The following is a 17,588-nucleotide window of genomic DNA, read 5'->3' as shown; positions in this document are numbered from 1 at the left end:
GGAAAGAGGAGGAAGAGAAGACAGGAGAGGGCATTAGAAAGATTGTGAGGTGCACCACAGGGAAGAGAGGAAAGGGCTCTCAGCAGCACAGCATTTCAGTGGTTCCCAGCCCTGACCTTTCCCCATCTGAGAGTCCAGCCAGGAGCAGACAGAACAGAGACAAGCAGACATTTGTATTAGATCCTGAGAGGTAAGAAAAAGACGAATGTTTTTGGGAACGAAAGTGTGAAATTTTTACCCAGAGGATGGTTCTGTGCCCATTCCCATCTGTGGCACATCTTGATTTCACTGAAGGTGGTGCTCAACTCTGAGCCCGCGGTGTTGGCTCCTCTAGCAAGACACGCTGACAACTGAGCCGAGCAAGGTTAGCTCCATGGCATGATGGCCTTACACATCGCACACTGTTTGTAAGAAGCTAAATGGGATCAGTTTGGTCTGTTAGGCGTATCTACTGTTGGGCTTAAAGCCACATTTAAAACAACAGGTTATATTTCAAGTATTAATGTATACTCAAGGCACCTAACTCAATTTTTTTATATTATCCTTTTGTATAATTATAAAAGGGAGCTGAGAGTGAAAATCTTGAAGAGGATTTTCCCTGTACCATAGCTGGGATTGATCCAGTAAAATGACAGTAAAGTGAAAACCATCTCTGTACCAACCAAACGCACTCACCTGACAGTTGGGACCCATGAATAGGAAGTCAAGAGCGTGTCCTTTTTATTTACTAGATATTCCACTATCTCATGCTAATCTGGAAAGATGTGGAAGAGCATTAGCTGATGTTTATTAAGCACTTTATGCTCCTTGAGAAAAAGGTGATTATATAATTTACGCAAGGTATCTCTAAAATTGGGACTCAGGATATTAGTTAATGAGCCATCTATAAAAGAAAAGCCTGTTCCCATCTGCTTCAGACCTTGCGTGGGATCTGAGGAGGACGGGAAAGGGGAGACAGGGTAGAAAAGGTGCCTACTCTCCACAGCCCTAAGACCAGCGGGCCCTGGAACTCGACGCTGGCTCTGCTTGATGCCACCTATGCAAGTTCCTGGCTATGGATTTAGGATGTATGTGTCTTCTAAAGTCAGTCAGAAGCTGCACGGGCACAGCAAATTACTGCTTCTGGGAGAGAAGAGTATGCATCCTTTCATGTATGTAACTTAATTCTAGAAACTGAACCCTAAGTAACAGGAGAATGTATGCTCCCCCATCACCCCCCGCCACATTCTTGTTTAAGGGTTCTTTGTATAGAGATGGGCAAGTAGGAACCATTGTTCCTGAGTCCATGGGTGCCCCACAGTGGATGTCTCAGAGGGCACACCACCAGGACGAAGAGTGAGTCAGGCCTCTCCACGGAGAACTAAATCTAAACAAAAATGTGTTTTGCCTCTTCTTTACATAGACAAAAGCACCTTTGACAACTGGCAATAATAATCAGGTAGCTGGAAGGTGAATTAAGCACAGAGAAAAGAAAAGATCCTAGTTTACTCTCTTTCAAATCAGATGAGGATCCAGCAATTAGTGATGATAAAACCTTAACCGGCCACATTATATCTTGATTTCAATAATCTAATACCTAACCCTTTGCCAAGAGAGAAAACAAAAACAAAAAACATTAGCATTATGTTCAAAGACTCAAGTTTGTCGCCCCATGAGTCTGTCAAACACATGGTTCCATCTGAAGTCTTAACGTAGAAGAAAACAATGGAAGCTTGTCATAATGAATATATCTGGTTGCAAAGTGCTTGTTCATTAAAATGGCACTGAAAATTAAAACACTATCCGATGATATTAGAACCATTTGGCAAACCATTGTGACAAAAATAGTTGGCACTAGCAATTAACGAACTTTCTCAGAATTTGAGCTAATGTACCTGTTAACAGCATGGGTAGTGTGGGACTGAACCCATATGCAAGTCTGTATCTACTTAGTCCAAGAAATCATGCTTAGATGTTAGCTTTAGCCCATGGGACAAATTCGTACAAATCCTGAAAACCGTTGCTTACTTCTTTTGGGATATGCCTTGTTTTCCAGCCCATGCCCGTAAGAAGGTCAAAGGTGGAAGAGATACTTGGCAGCCCCATTTAAATTGATGAAAGAAATGCATCTTTGACAGTGGTGGTAATTATGTGTGTGTGGATGTGTGTGTGAATGTATGTGTTTTGTGCATAACTATTTAAAAAAACTGGAATTTTAAAGTTACTTTTATACAAACTAAGAATATATATGCTACAGTATATATTAAGACATGATTTGGTCCTATATTTTCAGTCATGATGAATGTATTTTGTATACTATCTTCATATAATAAAATTAACTTCCAAAAACATCTACGTATTTTCTCCCTAATTGCCTTGTAAGTAAAACAAAGTGGCTGTAGTTCCTCTGGAGGTAGAGAGCTGGTATTCTGGGCGATCTCATTAAATACCAGTTCTTAAACACAGCACAAGAAGGATAAAGCAAACTCTGCTAAAGGAGGGGACAGAGAGCTTTCTGTGAGCACTACAAAATGGCTTCTTTACACAATTGGGACACTGCAAACAGCAAATAAAATCAAGGGCCAGCCTATGGTGTGGGTAAGGCATCTGGACTCCACATGGCTATGAGATTCAAGTCCCAGATCTGGTGGTTTGAAAAACAAGCCAGGCATGTGTGAACACATGTCCAAAATCCCAAAAGGAGAGATAGATAGAGAAGGGATTGCAGTGTGACCATCCCCATGGTGGGGAGCTGTCATCTTGCTTTCCTTCCCTTTCTCACTCTTTCTTATCAGTGCACATATCCTCTGTCAAAATTATAATGAGCCATCTATAAAAGAAAAGCCTGTTCCCATCTGCTTCAGACCTTGCGTGGGATCTGAGGAGGACGGGAAAGGGGAGACAGGGTAGAAAAGGTGCCTACTCTCCACAGCCCTAAGACCAGCGGGCCCTGGAACTCGACGCTGGCTCTGCTTGATGCCACCTATGCAAGTTCCTGGCTATGGATTTAGGATGTATGTGTCTTCTAAAGTCAGTCAGAAGCTGCACGGGCACAGCAAATTACTGCTTCTGGGAGAGAAGAGTATGCATCCTTTCATGTATGTAACTTAATTCTAGAAACTGAACCCTAAGTAACAGGAGAATGTATGCTCCCCCATCACCCCCCGCCACATTCTTGTTTAAGGGTTCTTTGTATAGAGATGGGCAAGTAGGAACCATTGTTCCTGAGTCCATGGGTGCCCCACAGTGGATGTCTCAGAGGGCACACCACCAGGACGAAGAGTGAGTCAGGCCTCTCCACGGAGAACTAAATCTAAACAAAAATGTGTTTTGCCTCTTCTTTACATAGACAAAAGCACCTTTGACAACTGGCAATAATAATCAGGTAGCTGGAAGGTGAATTAAGCACAGAGAAAAGAAAAGATCCTAGTTTACTCTCTTTCAAATCAGATGAGGATCCAGCAATTAGTGATGATAAAACCTTAACCGGCCACATTATATCTTGATTTCAATAATCTAATACCTAACCCTTTGCCAAGAGAGAAAACAAAAACAAAAAACATTAGCATTATGTTCAAAGACTCAAGTTTGTCGCCCCATGAGTCTGTCAAACACATGGTTCCATCTGAAGTCTTAACGTAGAAGAAAACAATGGAAGCTTGTCATAATGAATATATCTGGTTGCAAAGTGCTTGTTCATTAAAATGGCACTGAAAATTAAAACACTATCCGATGATATTAGAACCATTTGGCAAACCATTGTGACAAAAATAGTTGGCACTAGCAATTAACGAACTTTCTCAGAATTTGAGCTAATGTACCTGTTAACAGCATGGGTAGTGTGGGACTGAACCCATATGCAAGTCTGTATCTACTTAGTCCAAGAAATCATGCTTAGATGTTAGCTTTAGCCCATGGGACAAATTCGTACAAATCCTGAAAACCGTTGCTTACTTCTTTTGGGATATGCCTTGTTTTCCAGCCCATGCCCGTAAGAAGGTCAAAGGTGGAAGAGATACTTGGCAGCCCCATTTAAATTGATGAAAGAAATGCATCTTTGACAGTGGTGGTAATTATGTGTGTGTGGATGTGTGTGTGAATGTATGTGTTTTGTGCATAACTATTTAAAAAAACTGGAATTTTAAAGTTACTTTTATACAAACTAAGAATATATATGCTACAGTATATATTAAGACATGATTTGGTCCTATATTTTCAGTCATGATGAATGTATTTTGTATACTATCTTCATATAATAAAATTAACTTCCAAAAACATCTACGTATTTTCTCCCTAATTGCCTTGTAAGTAAAACAAAGTGGCTGTAGTTCCTCTGGAGGTAGAGAGCTGGTATTCTGGGCGATCTCATTAAATACCAGTTCTTAAACACAGCACAAGAAGGATAAAGCAAACTCTGCTAAAGGAGGGGACAGAGAGCTTTCTGTGAGCACTACAAAATGGCTTCTTTACACAATTGGGACACTGCAAACAGCAAATAAAATCAAGGGCCAGCCTATGGTGTGGGTAAGGCATCTGGACTCCACATGGCTATGAGATTCAAGTCCCAGATCTGGTGGTTTGAAAAACAAGCCAGGCATGTGTGAACACATGTCCAAAATCCCAAAAGGAGAGATAGATAGAGAAGGGATTGCAGTGTGACCATCCCCATGGTGGGGAGCTGTCATCTTGCTTTCCTTCCCTTTCTCACTCTTTCTTATCAGTGCACATATCCTCTGTCAAAATTAAAAAAAAAAAAAAATCAAACAAGGCAAATTGCCCAGAAAATAAAACACTAAAGTGAGTCAGATCATGAAGCAAGTAAAGCATATGCTAAGATTGAGTGCTGGCTGATGTGAAAGTGCCCTCAATTAAAAAGAGGCAGCTGGGCCAGCAAGTGGAGTGATGGCTGAGGTGCTCTACTCCCACATGACTGACCACCAGTTCAAGTCCCAGACCTGGCAGCTTGCTTTCTCACTCTCTCTGATGACTACAGTAAGTTAAAAAAAAAAAAAAAAAGTAACAATAATAAATAGAACAATGCTTTTAAAAAAATAAAGAAAGGCAGTTGGGGGCCAGCAGGTGGCATGGAGGTTAAGGTGCTGGATCCTACATGGCCAACCCTATGGTTCAAGTCGCAGACCCAGCAGCTAGAAAATCATGCTGGGCACATGTGCATGGTGCCCAAAATCCTAAGAGGAGAGAAGAGAAGGCATTATGGCAGTATCAATCCCCCAGGGGGTAATTTCTTCCTTTCCCTCTCTCTCTGTCTCTTTCCATGAGCACACGTGCCCTATACAAAAACTAAAAAAAAAAAAAAAAAAAGGAAAAGCAATTGTTGGGCTAGCCTGTGGCCTGGTGATTAAAGGAGCTGGACACTATAGGAGTGACTGTGCAGTCTGAATACTCGCTACAGTGGCTTGAAAATCACAGCAGGCACGTGTGTGTGCGTGTCCAAACTCTCAATAGGATGAAGACATGGAGAAAGGATAGCAGCGTGACCATGTCCCATGGTCCCATTGTGGGTGCTTTCTTCCTCTCCCTCTCTGTGGCAAGCACACATGCTCTCTGGCAAATAAATACTAGTAAAATGGGCTGTCTTCCCAAATACTAATTTTCAGCTGATAACTCCCATCAGCATAGGGTGTGTGTGTGTTCGTGTATACACACACACATCTGTAGAGGTTGCATAAAACCTTACCAAAAAAATAGACAAAAGGCTAAAACACAAGACCTTCCTTAAGAAAAGTACATCAGCTAAATATTTTTCCATGTTCTATGTAAGAGAACTAGTGACTACTAGATGTAAATGACCAATCTTTGCCTAAGAAAGTAGTCATACTAGACTGGAGAGACAAAATGTGGGGGAAAATCAGGCCTACGTTCTTTGAGATAAAGGCAAGAAAAAGGATAAATGACTTAGTAAACTTGTAGTTAACTGAAGGTCAAAAGGCACTTTAACGATCTGAAATCCTTTACAAGTACTATGGGTTTTCCTAACAGGAGCGTCAAGTCACTCAGGCAGATGACTTGAATGCTTGAAGAGTGTCATGTCATAGTTTAGAAATTTTCTCACGACTCTAGAAACTTACAGTATGTTAGGGAACTGATACTCCCCCAGCAGAACAATGGCCGAGTAAGGTTTATTGGATGCTTCAATGTTAAACACGTTGCCAGGGTGCTTCTCTTTCTCTCCCCCTCTCATGTGCATGCACTCTACCATGGAAAAAATAAAAATGACCTATACTACCCTGATTTTAAAATTTTATTATAATTTGTATTAGGAAAAACTCTAATGAATAAATGCTGTTCCATGGATTGGTAAACCAGTGGCAGGTAATAACTGGCTATTCTCTGTGTGCTATCTAAGCGCTTTAAAGGAATTAACTCATTTAATTTCCAAAGCAATCCAACATGACAGGTACTATTAGTTTACCCTTCATGTCAATGGGAAAACTGAGAACGTCTCAGAATCCCACCCTTGCATCTCCCCACCTACCAGTATCTGTGCTCACACACTGCCTTCCTTTCTAGGACTACACTGAGGCACTGGATCCTTACTCTCACTTGTTCCAGCAATTCACCATTCCTCACCCCATCACTTTCCCCCTTTTCCACTGGATCATGCAAATGTGCTAACATTTCTTTCATCTTAGGAAACAAAAATTCCAACCCTCCTTTTTTGCAGCTACCACCCACCCCACTTTTCTATCCCTCTTCACAGCAAAATTCCTTGAATGGCTTCATTATGCATTTCCAACTCCCCTCTTCCCAGTCACTTTTTTATTCTTCTTTTAATGCCAGAAGGTATGTGCGTGCAAGAGAAATAAATTAAGAGCACCCTCCAGTAAGGCCTGGTCATGCCACCACCTTATTCCTCCAATTCCCAACTGGGACCCTGGGCATGCTCACAAATGCTTGGCATATTTTTCAAACTATCAGTACCAGGATTTGAACCCTGGTCAGCCATGTGGGATCTGTATTCCTCTATGCAGGAGTGGTAAAAGGCCAGCCCTATCAGTCACTCTTGACCCCACTCATACCAAGCTTTCACACTCAAACTGACTGAAACTGCTCATGTGAAGTTTATCAGTGTCCTCCATGTAGCTAAACCCAGTGTCCAATCTCAGTCTCAATCATACTTGACACCTGGACAGCTTATTCTTTACTTACTTTCCAGGATATGACAGTTTTCTTCCAGTCACGTTGTCCACTTCTGCCTCTGTTGCTGGTTCTCCCTTTTTTCCCTGACCTGTGAACATTGTTCCACTTACCCCAGGGCTCTGCCTTTGGAGCTTTTCTCTTCTCAGTCTATAATAATTGCTTCTATGATTTCAACCAATCTCAGAGCTTCCAATGTACAGACCAGATCTCTCCCCAGGCTCCACACTCACATATATAAGTGCTAAACTGACAATTCCTCTCGATGCGCTGGCAGATTACAGTTTTCAAAGATAGCAGCAGTATTTCCCATGCCACGTGACCTTTTGCAATGTGCTACTGCAATGTCCCCTGTCAAATTACCCTTTCCTAGAATCAGAGCTGGCTTTGTGACCCACATATAATTAATGGAAGGTGGCAAAAGTGACACTGCAGGACTTGGGAGGCTGGATCAAAGGAAAGAAAATCATGTACTTTCCACCAAGTCTTTTGTAGGAAGTAAACTGCTGCGCTTGGAGAAGCCCAAGTCACATGGAGAGGCCATGTGTGAGTGCTCCCATAGATAGTCCCCAGCTGAACACAGCCTTGAAGTCATGCCAGCCCCCAGACACTGTTTTCCAGCTGAGATTCCCAAACACAGCGGAGCGCAGAAAAGCTATCCTTGTTATGCCCTGATCAAATCCAAGCAGAAAAAAAGGCTTATTTTGTGCCATTACATTTGTAGCCTTATTATTATTTTTTAAACAAAACAATAACCAGGATAAATGTGTGTCTTATATCTCAAACGTAGTGGGCCCCTGACCAAACTCCCATGTCTTTCTCTACCTCCCCATTCTCCCTGCCTGTCCTGCCTCCTCCACCAAACCTTTTGTTCCTACCAGAAGATGAAAATCTTTTTCAACTCACTACAATCATCCACTGTCTCAGAAGCAAGCCAAAATCTTGAAGGCATTCTCAACTCCTCTTTCTTTCTTACAACCTATCCAATGTATCAGGGCATCCCTACCTTTAAAGCATATTCAGAACTATGCACCACCTCTACCTGCTACTCTCCTGGTCAAGCCCTATCTTTCACTGGGAACGTTGTAAGAGCTCTCGTCTTGGGACCAGCAGTTAGTGTAATGGCTATGTCACTGGACTCTCACGTAGTCCACCGCAGTTTGAGTCCCAGACCCAGTGGCTTAAACTCATGCCGGGCACATGTGTGTGCGTGCCCAAGATCCCGAGAGGAGAAGGGATTGTGGCATGGCCATCCCCCCTGGGGGGTGATTTCTTGCTTTCTGTCTCTTTTTGGCAAGCGCACGCACCCTATAGCAAAAACCTCTTCAAAAAAAAAAAACCAAAAACCTCTCGTCTTTATGGTATAACTAGGACTCTGTAAAATGCCCATCAGGTATGGCTACTGAACCATGGACCATGAGCTGAATAAACCTCTACTGTATAAATCACTCAGTGTCAGGTACTTCTGTTACCGACACATAAGCAAACTAAGACACTATGTGTACATCAATCCCTAGTCTTTTATGTAAGCAGTCTTCTTTCTTAAACCAGAGTAAACCATGTTTTATATTAAAAGTCTGAATATAACCATACATTTTAAAGCACATGGAGAAGCCATGTGTGAGTGCACCTAGTCTTAGTCTTAGTGCTTAGAAGAGATCCGAGGACATGGTAGCCAGGCATTTAATGAATATTTGATCAGTGAATGATAAATCTGCTGCCTACCATTTCACCCAAAGATAAAAATTTCCCCAAAATACATAAAAAATTACAACTCGTTAAGACCCAATAATTGCACATTGTTATATAAACTGGTGCAAAGAAAAAAAAAAGGACCAACTTATCTCTGTACCTCTACTGTATAAATCACTCAGTGTCAGGTACTTCTGTTACCGACACATAAGCAAACTAAGACACTATGTGTACATCAATCCCTAGTCTTTTATGTAAGCAGTCTTCTTTCTTAAACCAGAGTAAACCATGTTTTATATTAAAAGTCTGAATATAACCATACATTTTAAAGCACATGGAGAAGCCATGTGTGAGTGCACCTAGTCTTAGTCTTAGTGCTTAGAAGAGATCCGAGGACATGGTAGCCAGGCATTTAATGAATATTTGATCAGTGAATGATAAATCTGCTGCCTACCATTTCACCCAAAGATAAAAATTTCCCCAAAATACATAAAAAATTACAACTCGTTAAGACCCAATAATTGCACATTGTTATATAAACTGGTGCAAAGAAAAAAAAAAGGACCAACTTATCTCTGTAATTCTTTATTAAAAATACTGCTGTACACATAGAGAATGAAAACAGGATTAAAGATGAATAACACATTGGGATCGTGACGTTAGAACTTAACATACTGGTGCTTTTTAGGGAAGGTGCTGATATCCAAATCACAGAACCAAGGTCAAAAGCAAAATACAAAGGTACCCTCAAAAATATTTACAATGAAGTAAATATACTAACAGAATTTAAAAGAGGTACAGAAAGTTGAAATGACCAATGTTACATGATTTCAAAGGTTGTCCCTTCTGTGCTTTTATCTGTCGTAACAGGAAGGAATGGGAGGGAAGTTTATATCCTTAATTTGACTATTCTCGGATATGAAAATCTTCCTATGAATAAAAAGACTAGCTTTTAGACAACCTCTTAAGTGGAATTATACTATGGAAAAGAGGGCTCTCCCCAAAAAAACACCTAAGCAGAACTGAGAGGTTTTTTTTGAAAACCATTCCCAATAAAAACTAAATGAAAAATAAATATAAAACAAAGCTAAAAAAATATGTGTTACCTGACACCAACTGTTTTCTGGCTGACAATATTTACTCATGGAAATATATCAGCTGTCTACCTTTTATATTCAAACCAAGTCCTGAGGTGACTAGGGGCTGAAGCAAACTAGCATTTATGAGCAAACATTCCTGGGTTTGTGATGTAAACTTGCCTTGCAGAGGGAAGTTTGCTGGTCTATACAGAAGGAGAAATTCAAGCCCTATTTTACCCCTGCCCTTCCTTAGCTTTCACAAAACATTGGTCCACAAATTAAATTTTCAAAAAGTTCCCAGACCCCAAAACTAAAATAGATGATCCCCTTTCATTTTCAAAGAAAACAATATTGGAAAAAGTCTCCAGCCCGCTTATAAATTAAGCATTTCATATTTCTTCTAGAATACAAGTAGTTCTTTTTTATACAAAAGAATTACAATATGATTTGTCAAAAAACATATAAAAAGACAGCTGCTCTTCCTCAAATACATGAGCTAATGATAAAAGACTTTTGCATGTTAATGTCTCAAAATTCTTGTCCTTTTACATAAAAAAGAACATTATGGTGGCAAATGTTAATTATCCTTTTAATATTGAACATAATGTTCTTTTAAAAATCCATCCAGATCAAATGCAATAATTGATTTTCTTTTGAACTCAACAACTGATGCTACCAAACGTGGACTCTAACACACTTGTTAAAACGTGTAAAGCATGTCTCTAGTCTTCAAAGCTTTCAGGTGAAGAGAGGTGCTTTTTCTTGATGCAAATCTCAAGGCAGAGAAAATCATTTTAAAGCTTATAAAAAGTGGACAGAGAAATATTAAAAACTTCTCTGAAATATACAAATATGTATAATTATTAAAATTGAAGACAGTAACATCAGTTGCAAGTGCTTGGGAATTTGTCCTGACCTTTTGAGTTTCCACATTTTCTTCATAGTTGCATGGTGAGCACCCAGTGCTAGTAAAACATTCAGTGCTGGGAAAGGAGATACAGTCTTCATTACTGTTTTTAAAGAAAGAAAATTCCTATGTATTTGGCAGTCTTCAGTATCAAAGTATAGGTATTTCGTTAACTAGAAATTCCATGAATACCCAAGTTTGGCGACAACTGCACGTCCAAATATTAAGAAAGTTAAGAGGAGGAAAATTCCAAACTTTTGAGATGGACTTATTCAGGAGTATCCCACAGAGTAAGTTATTATCAAAAGTACTATTACTTTGGGCTAAGCAGTGACTGCAAAGGCACAGCAGATCATTATCCCTCCAGATTCAGGCTGTAAAATGACAGAAAGCTCTTGATGCCAGACCACTGCTGTGTTTAGTTCATCTTCTGAACAGTGTCTCTGTGTCTGTATCCAGTGTAAAGGACCATAATAAAGCTGTGGTTCAAAGAGCAGAACTTTTATACAAAAACGAAAACCCAACAAAATGGGAAAGAACTTAAAGTAATACACTCCTGAACTTCAGGCCTTTAACACAATTTCTTAACTCTTAAATCTATATAAAAAATTGCATAAAGTGTAAATGTATCTGACTAGCAGGCAAACAGCTTAAAAGAAAAAAAAAAAAAAAGACTGGCTGAATTTGGAGCAGCGTCACATGTGCTCCTTCGGTTACTGTTTATCCAATCCTTCTTCAGAAAGAATTTAACTCAACTAATAGGGAAATCATAGCTAACAATTCACTAATATTTCTTTTTGTATGTTCTTAAAAACAAAACAAAAATCTCAATTTGAACAGTGGGTGGCACTCAGAGCTTGCTTACAATACTCTTACAAGAATTATGCACTATACTGCACTTCTATGAAATTATTTACCTGGTCCATTATGATATTCGGGGCAACCCATCCCAAAAAGAGCAAATTCTGTAACCCTCAATGGCAAAAATGCTGCCCAGCATTGTTTCCCAAAGATGTCCTTGCAAATAGTTTCCCTTAATGAGTATACAATGTGGTAAAAGTTCAAAGATCAGAAAAAAAGTCTTTAAAAAATTAAAATTAGTGCATATACAAGTGGAAAAAACAAAAGCAGGAACATCATTCACCTGATGGTGCTCCTTAATCTAAAATAAATTCTTCACAGATAACGCCTCCAATGGCAGCCATAGCTCTTGGACAAGGAAACATTCTTCTTTCAAGTAACAGTGTACCTGACTGAAGTGCAAGCAGCTTTGCTCATCTCCTGTTTGTTTCCCAAATGTGAAATGAGATGATGAAAACAGTTCAGCTGTAGTGCAATTTGCTACTGGTGAAGCTCCTCGGCCATGTCCTGCGTGCTTTTTACATTTTTTTTCCTTTTTTAAGTAAATACTACAACTGACCATTTGCAGCTGCAATCAGTTCTTGAAAAGTATTTTCAAAGCAGCGCTTTAAGTCACTGTAAGTCACCACAAGTACACTCTTCTCATCTCTGGAAATCAGGCTTATTTTTTCTGGCACACCAGCATCTAGCTGAAACAGAAATATATAAAATATGAAGTTCATTCCTTTATTTAGGACAACACTTGGACAATGATAAATACCTTAAATTTTTTGGTGATATTCCCTTTCAGATATCCATAAATATTTCACATTACTAATAAGTATGCATAAATTCTCAACTCAGATGTCTTTCGATTACTGCCCTGTTTCTACCTGTCCTTCATGCTTAACAGCTGTTGCACTATATTCCAGCCAGTTGATATTCTGTAATTTAGTAATCTCTCTATTATCTCCCTATTTTATATATCGTACTACTTTTTCTTCTGTAGAAAATATTAAGCTTTTTCTCTAGGAGAAATGCTTAAAGTTACAAATGATACAATGTAAGAAGTATGCATGATTTTACAGCTTAGTATATACAGTCAAATTTTTCCAAAAGGTATCAATTACACACCACTGTTGTTTTACAAGCTATAACAACTTACCAGCAACAACGCATTAACTGGTGTCTTGCTATTTCAGTTTACATTATTGTTATTACTTTTTAATTTGCCAGAGAGCACATGTGCTCACCAGAGAGTGAGAGAGCAAGTGCAAGCTAAAAAGCACCCTCCATGGGGAATGGTCATGCCGCAATCCCTTCTCCTCCATTTCTCCCTCCTTTTGGGATTTTGGGCATGTAAGCACAAGTGCAAGCATGTTTCTCAATCTGCCAGGTCTGGAACTTGAACTGTGCAGCCAGCAATGTGGGAAACAGCTAACATAACCACATCATTGGCTGGGCCTAATTCCCATTCTTTTTTTTTTTTTCTTTTCTTTTTTTGGAGAGGTTTTTGCTATAGGGCACGTGTGCTCACTAGAAAGAGAGAGAGAGAGACGAAAGCGAGAAATCACCCCCAAGGGGGGATGGCCACGCCACAATCCCTTCTCCTCCATTCTCCCCTCAAGATCTTGGGCATGCACACACACGTGCCAGCATGTGTTTAAGCCAACGGGTATGGGACTTGAACCGCAGTCGACTACATGGGAGTCCAGCAACATAGCCATTATGCTAACTGCTGGTCCCCTAATTCCCATTTTTAATCAACTATTAACATCAAATTTTTTCCATACATTTACTTTTGTTATTTCTGCTTGAGTGCATGCCAGTTTATGAACTTTACCCACTTACCTGTTGGGATATGGCAATAATATTTTAGTGACTGTTTAGGAAGCATAAATACTCATCCTCAAGTCCCCAAAATAAGTCCTATTATGGCTTTCTCTTTATTTTTAGTTGTTTTTTAATGTACATTTCTTCTTTCCTTAATTCATTAATTGATTCTTTAAAATTCACTGCCCAAATTTTCAAATTATTTTCTGTTAATTTATCATTTCTACCAAAATAAGCATATTTAGAATCTTAACTTTCATAAATATAGCTATCCTTTTTAAATTTATTACACTTTTCTTTAAATTTTCAATAATCTAAATATTCGCTAAGTAATTTTTGCTTAGGATAACTGTCTATGACTTATTTTATTGGATTTACTTGTGAGTATTTATACTAGTGTTACATCTTTTTAATTACTGGTGCTTTGATACCATGTATATACTATGTTCTAAAATCTGGGAGGATTATTCTTCACTCATTGGTCTCACATGAAAATGGTTTCCCTTTAAGAAAAATAAACATATAAATCATACTGGATTAGTTTGTATATATAGTTTTCTACTGTTTTAGTGTATGTTACTGCCTATATTCTGAAGAATTTTAAGGAAATTGAAACAATGCAAAGTGTAATAGTTCTTAAAAACAAAATACCAGAGCATTTTCTCTGGATGGTTACACCGTGCACTAACAGTTCTAAACCATGTGCTATAGCGTGTATTCTCTCATCTAGTACATACAGTTTCTATAAAGGGCTAAGACAGCAAGTTTTAGGTTTTGGTAGCAACATATAATCTGTCACATATTCTTTGTTTACTTTCATATTTTACCCCCTCTTTAAAAATGCAAAACTATTCTCAGCTTGCAAGCTATACAAAAACAGGCCTTGGCATGGCCCACAGTAGGCCATAGCTCACTAACTTAAACTATGCAAAGAATAGGATTTACCTGTAATGACAAGTAATTGGTGAGAAATGGTACCTTTCCCAGTCCTTTCAAAAACATAAAGCTCACTTCTCAAAATAAATTTATGATACATCTCTATTTAAATCACTATCTGCTTATAACAGATGGCCTACTAATGTTACCATCATTGTGCTTTTATTATTATAATGCTTGAAGATAACAACAATATTGACAATAAATGAACTGACAATACCCAACACAACTTGTAATTACTGAGAACAAATGGATTCTGTTTAAAAAATATATAAGTGTAAAATTATTTGTTTTTTTTTCCCCCACTCATGGTTTTCAAAGTAAAATGTAAACAAAGGATTTTAAAAGTAAAATGTAAACAAAGGCGAGAAGCAGTCCTTTTGTAATACTTTATTACAATAAAAAGACCCACAATAAAAAATTCTATAATTATTCATGCAGGTATTAAATAACTCTATTCTAGAAAATATTATTAATAAAGTATCTTATACTTTACATTAAGATCACATTTCAATTTCCTAAGTCTCTTAGTATTTGTGAAAACGGCAACTTTGTAGGCTGTAGGTGGTATTATGATTAAAAATCCAAATACAAATTACCTTGTTAAGACAAGAAATGATATGACTGAGGTCAATCCAGGGAGCACCGGCTTCTGTCACCTGATGAAAAAGATGATCCCTAAAGAGTTTCAGCAGATACCGGTCTCCAGTCTCAGACCAAGTAGGATCCTTCTGAAACCTGGAGGAAGTTAGTATTTTACCTCAGTAACACATGCTGTATGCCACACAGCCATATGTTTATTTTTCAGTGTTTTATAAAAAATTATTTCACTGAACAGGAAAAGTGTGAATGCCAGCTTTCAATTGCTATTCCCAGGGGAAATCACCCCTTATGCATTCCTCTCTTATATCACTTCCTCATTTCAGGCCCAACCATTAGATAAAATGGAGAAGAAAAAAATGTCTTTAGACTGAGGTTAAGACAGTCTTCTTTTCCTCATCCTACCTCGTAGGTTACAAAATAGAGAAGGACAGTTGGGCTACGTCTCCCACTTCAACAATGAGCATAAAATAGAAAACAAAAGGGAGAAACACTGGGTTTCCTAATATGCCATGTGAAAGCAAGCTGGAAAACCAGATGACCACTGTTAGTTTCTGGTAACCTTAGGAATTTAGTAAGGCAAACAGATGATATTCAAATTATTAAACAAAGGTGTAGGGCTTTTTAATTTACATAGTGCTATTAAAAGGAAAGCAAATGATATGGAACAGAAACATAAATTCACAATTTCTTGGGGGGGGGGGGGCGGGGGCACAGCCAAGGAAGATTTTCCAGGGGAGGTAGGGCTATTAGTCCCAGAGGACGGAAGCTTGCTTGCTCTTCAGTCAGAAGGATCAGTATTTGTAAATGACAGTTTGAAGCATTGAAGAAACTTGAAAAGCATCAGAGGGGACCAACAGGTGGCATGCTGGTAAAGGTGCTGAACTCCCATATGGCTGACAGTGCTACAAATCCTGTACTCAGTGGCTTGCTTTTGCACTTTCCCTCTTTTTTCCTCTGTCTCTCTCTGATCAAATTAAAAAGTAATAATAAAAATAAAATAAAAACATCAGTGTGTCTAAAAGGGGTTGGAAGAGAAAAGAGAAGAAAAAAGAGAGAACATGAGGGAGGGAAAGATGAGTAAAAAGGGGGACAGAGAAAAAACAAAGACAACGGTGGGGAGGAGAAAACCAACAAACCAAACAAAATGAAAGGCGTATCTGAAGCAAAGAGAAGAAGTAGGTCGAGACCAAACTATGTAGTCTTAGGAATCCTACCCCAGCCCTATAGCCTAATCATTGAGGGAGCTGGATCCAACATGATCAGCCACAGTCTGAATCCTAGACCCATGGCTTGAAAGCCATGTTGCACACATATATGCACATGCCCAAAATCCCAACAGGATGGAGGAATGGAAAAGGGGTTGACTGCAGAATGACCACACCCCATTGGGGGTGCTTTCTCTCCTCACCCCTCTGACCAGCACATGTGCCCTTTGGCAACTAGAAAACAAAAATAAATAAATAAACAAAACAATTTTAAAAAATTTAAATTGTTAGAGGGTATGTATACTTGTATACTTGTCAGAGAGCGAGAGAGAGAGAAAGCACCCTTCAGTGGGACTTGATGACTCTACAATCTTTTTTCCTCCATTTCTCCATCTTGTTGGGATTTGGGGCATGTGCATACACGTCCGGTGTTTTAATTTGCTGTAAGGCACATGCATTCACAAGAAAGATGGAGAAAAAGTACCTCCCGGGGGCATACCACAAGCCCTTCTCCTCCATTCTCCTCCCAGGATTTTGGTCAAATACTCGCACATACACCCAGCATGTTTTTCAAACCATTGGGTCCAGGATTCAAACAATGCAATCAGCCATATGAAATCAAGCTACCTTAACCACCATGCCACTGGCTAGTCCCGCCCAGTGTGTTTTTCAAATCATTGAGCTAGGATTTGAATTGTAGTCAGTCATGTGGGATCCAGCTTACTATGCACAGACTTCCCGCTGTGCTACTTGAGCCAGCCCTGAGTCTTTAAGAATTGGGGGGGGGGGGGGAAGCCAGCAGTTAGTGTAGTGGCTATGTTCCTGGACTGTCATGTAACCGATTGACCACGGTTCGAGTCCCGGACCCGGTGGCTTAAACTCACGCTAGGCACGTGTGTGCGCACGTCCAAGGTCCTGAGAGGAGAATGGATTGCGGCGTTGCCATACAACCTAGGGGGTGATTTCTTGCTTTCTGTCTCTCTGTCTTTTTGGCAAGCGCATGCGTCCTATAGCAAAAACCTCTCCGAAAAAAAAAAAAAATAAGAATCAGGAGGGGGACCAGGAGATGGCATAGTGGTTATGTCACTGGAATCCCACGTAGTCGACCACAGTGTGAGTCCTGGACCTGGTGACTTAAGACTCATGCCGGACGCATGTGCCCAAGATCCCAAGAGAAGAATGGAGGAAAAGCGACTGCAATGTGGCCAGCCCCCCTGGGGGGTGATTTCTCACTTTCTGTCTCTCTCTCCAGTGAGTGCGCATGCCCTAAAGCAAAATTCTCTCTCTCTCAAAAAAAAAAAAAAAAGACGACAAATCAGGAGGGAGGCCACCAAAAATTTTTACACCGATCATTTT

At 39.5% G+C, this 17,588-nt stretch overlaps 1 protein-coding gene across 1 annotated transcript in view; it reads right to left on the bottom strand.

The window, feature by feature from the left end:
• Positions 1-10,033: 10,033 nt before the first annotated feature.
• The window catches only part of PAN3 (poly(A) specific ribonuclease subunit PAN3), a gene marked incomplete at its 5' end in the record, with an annotated part of 156,723 nt that continues 149,168 nt past the window's right edge, over positions 10,034-17,588 (bottom strand). The window contains 2 exon segments of the mRNA XM_014583104.2: positions 10,034-12,365; positions 15,024-15,162. Coding sequence (XP_014438590.1) covers positions 12,225-12,365; positions 15,024-15,162 — 280 coding nt within the window.

This window comes from Tupaia chinensis, unplaced genomic scaffold (assembly GCF_000334495.1).
Source record: "Tupaia chinensis unplaced genomic scaffold, TupChi_1.0 Scaffold144045_1, whole genome shotgun sequence".
NCBI lineage: Eukaryota > Metazoa > Chordata > Mammalia > Scandentia > Tupaiidae > Tupaia > Tupaia belangeri.
Note: the sequence above shows the minus strand (reverse complement) of the source record. Positions and strands in the feature narration are given on the sequence as shown.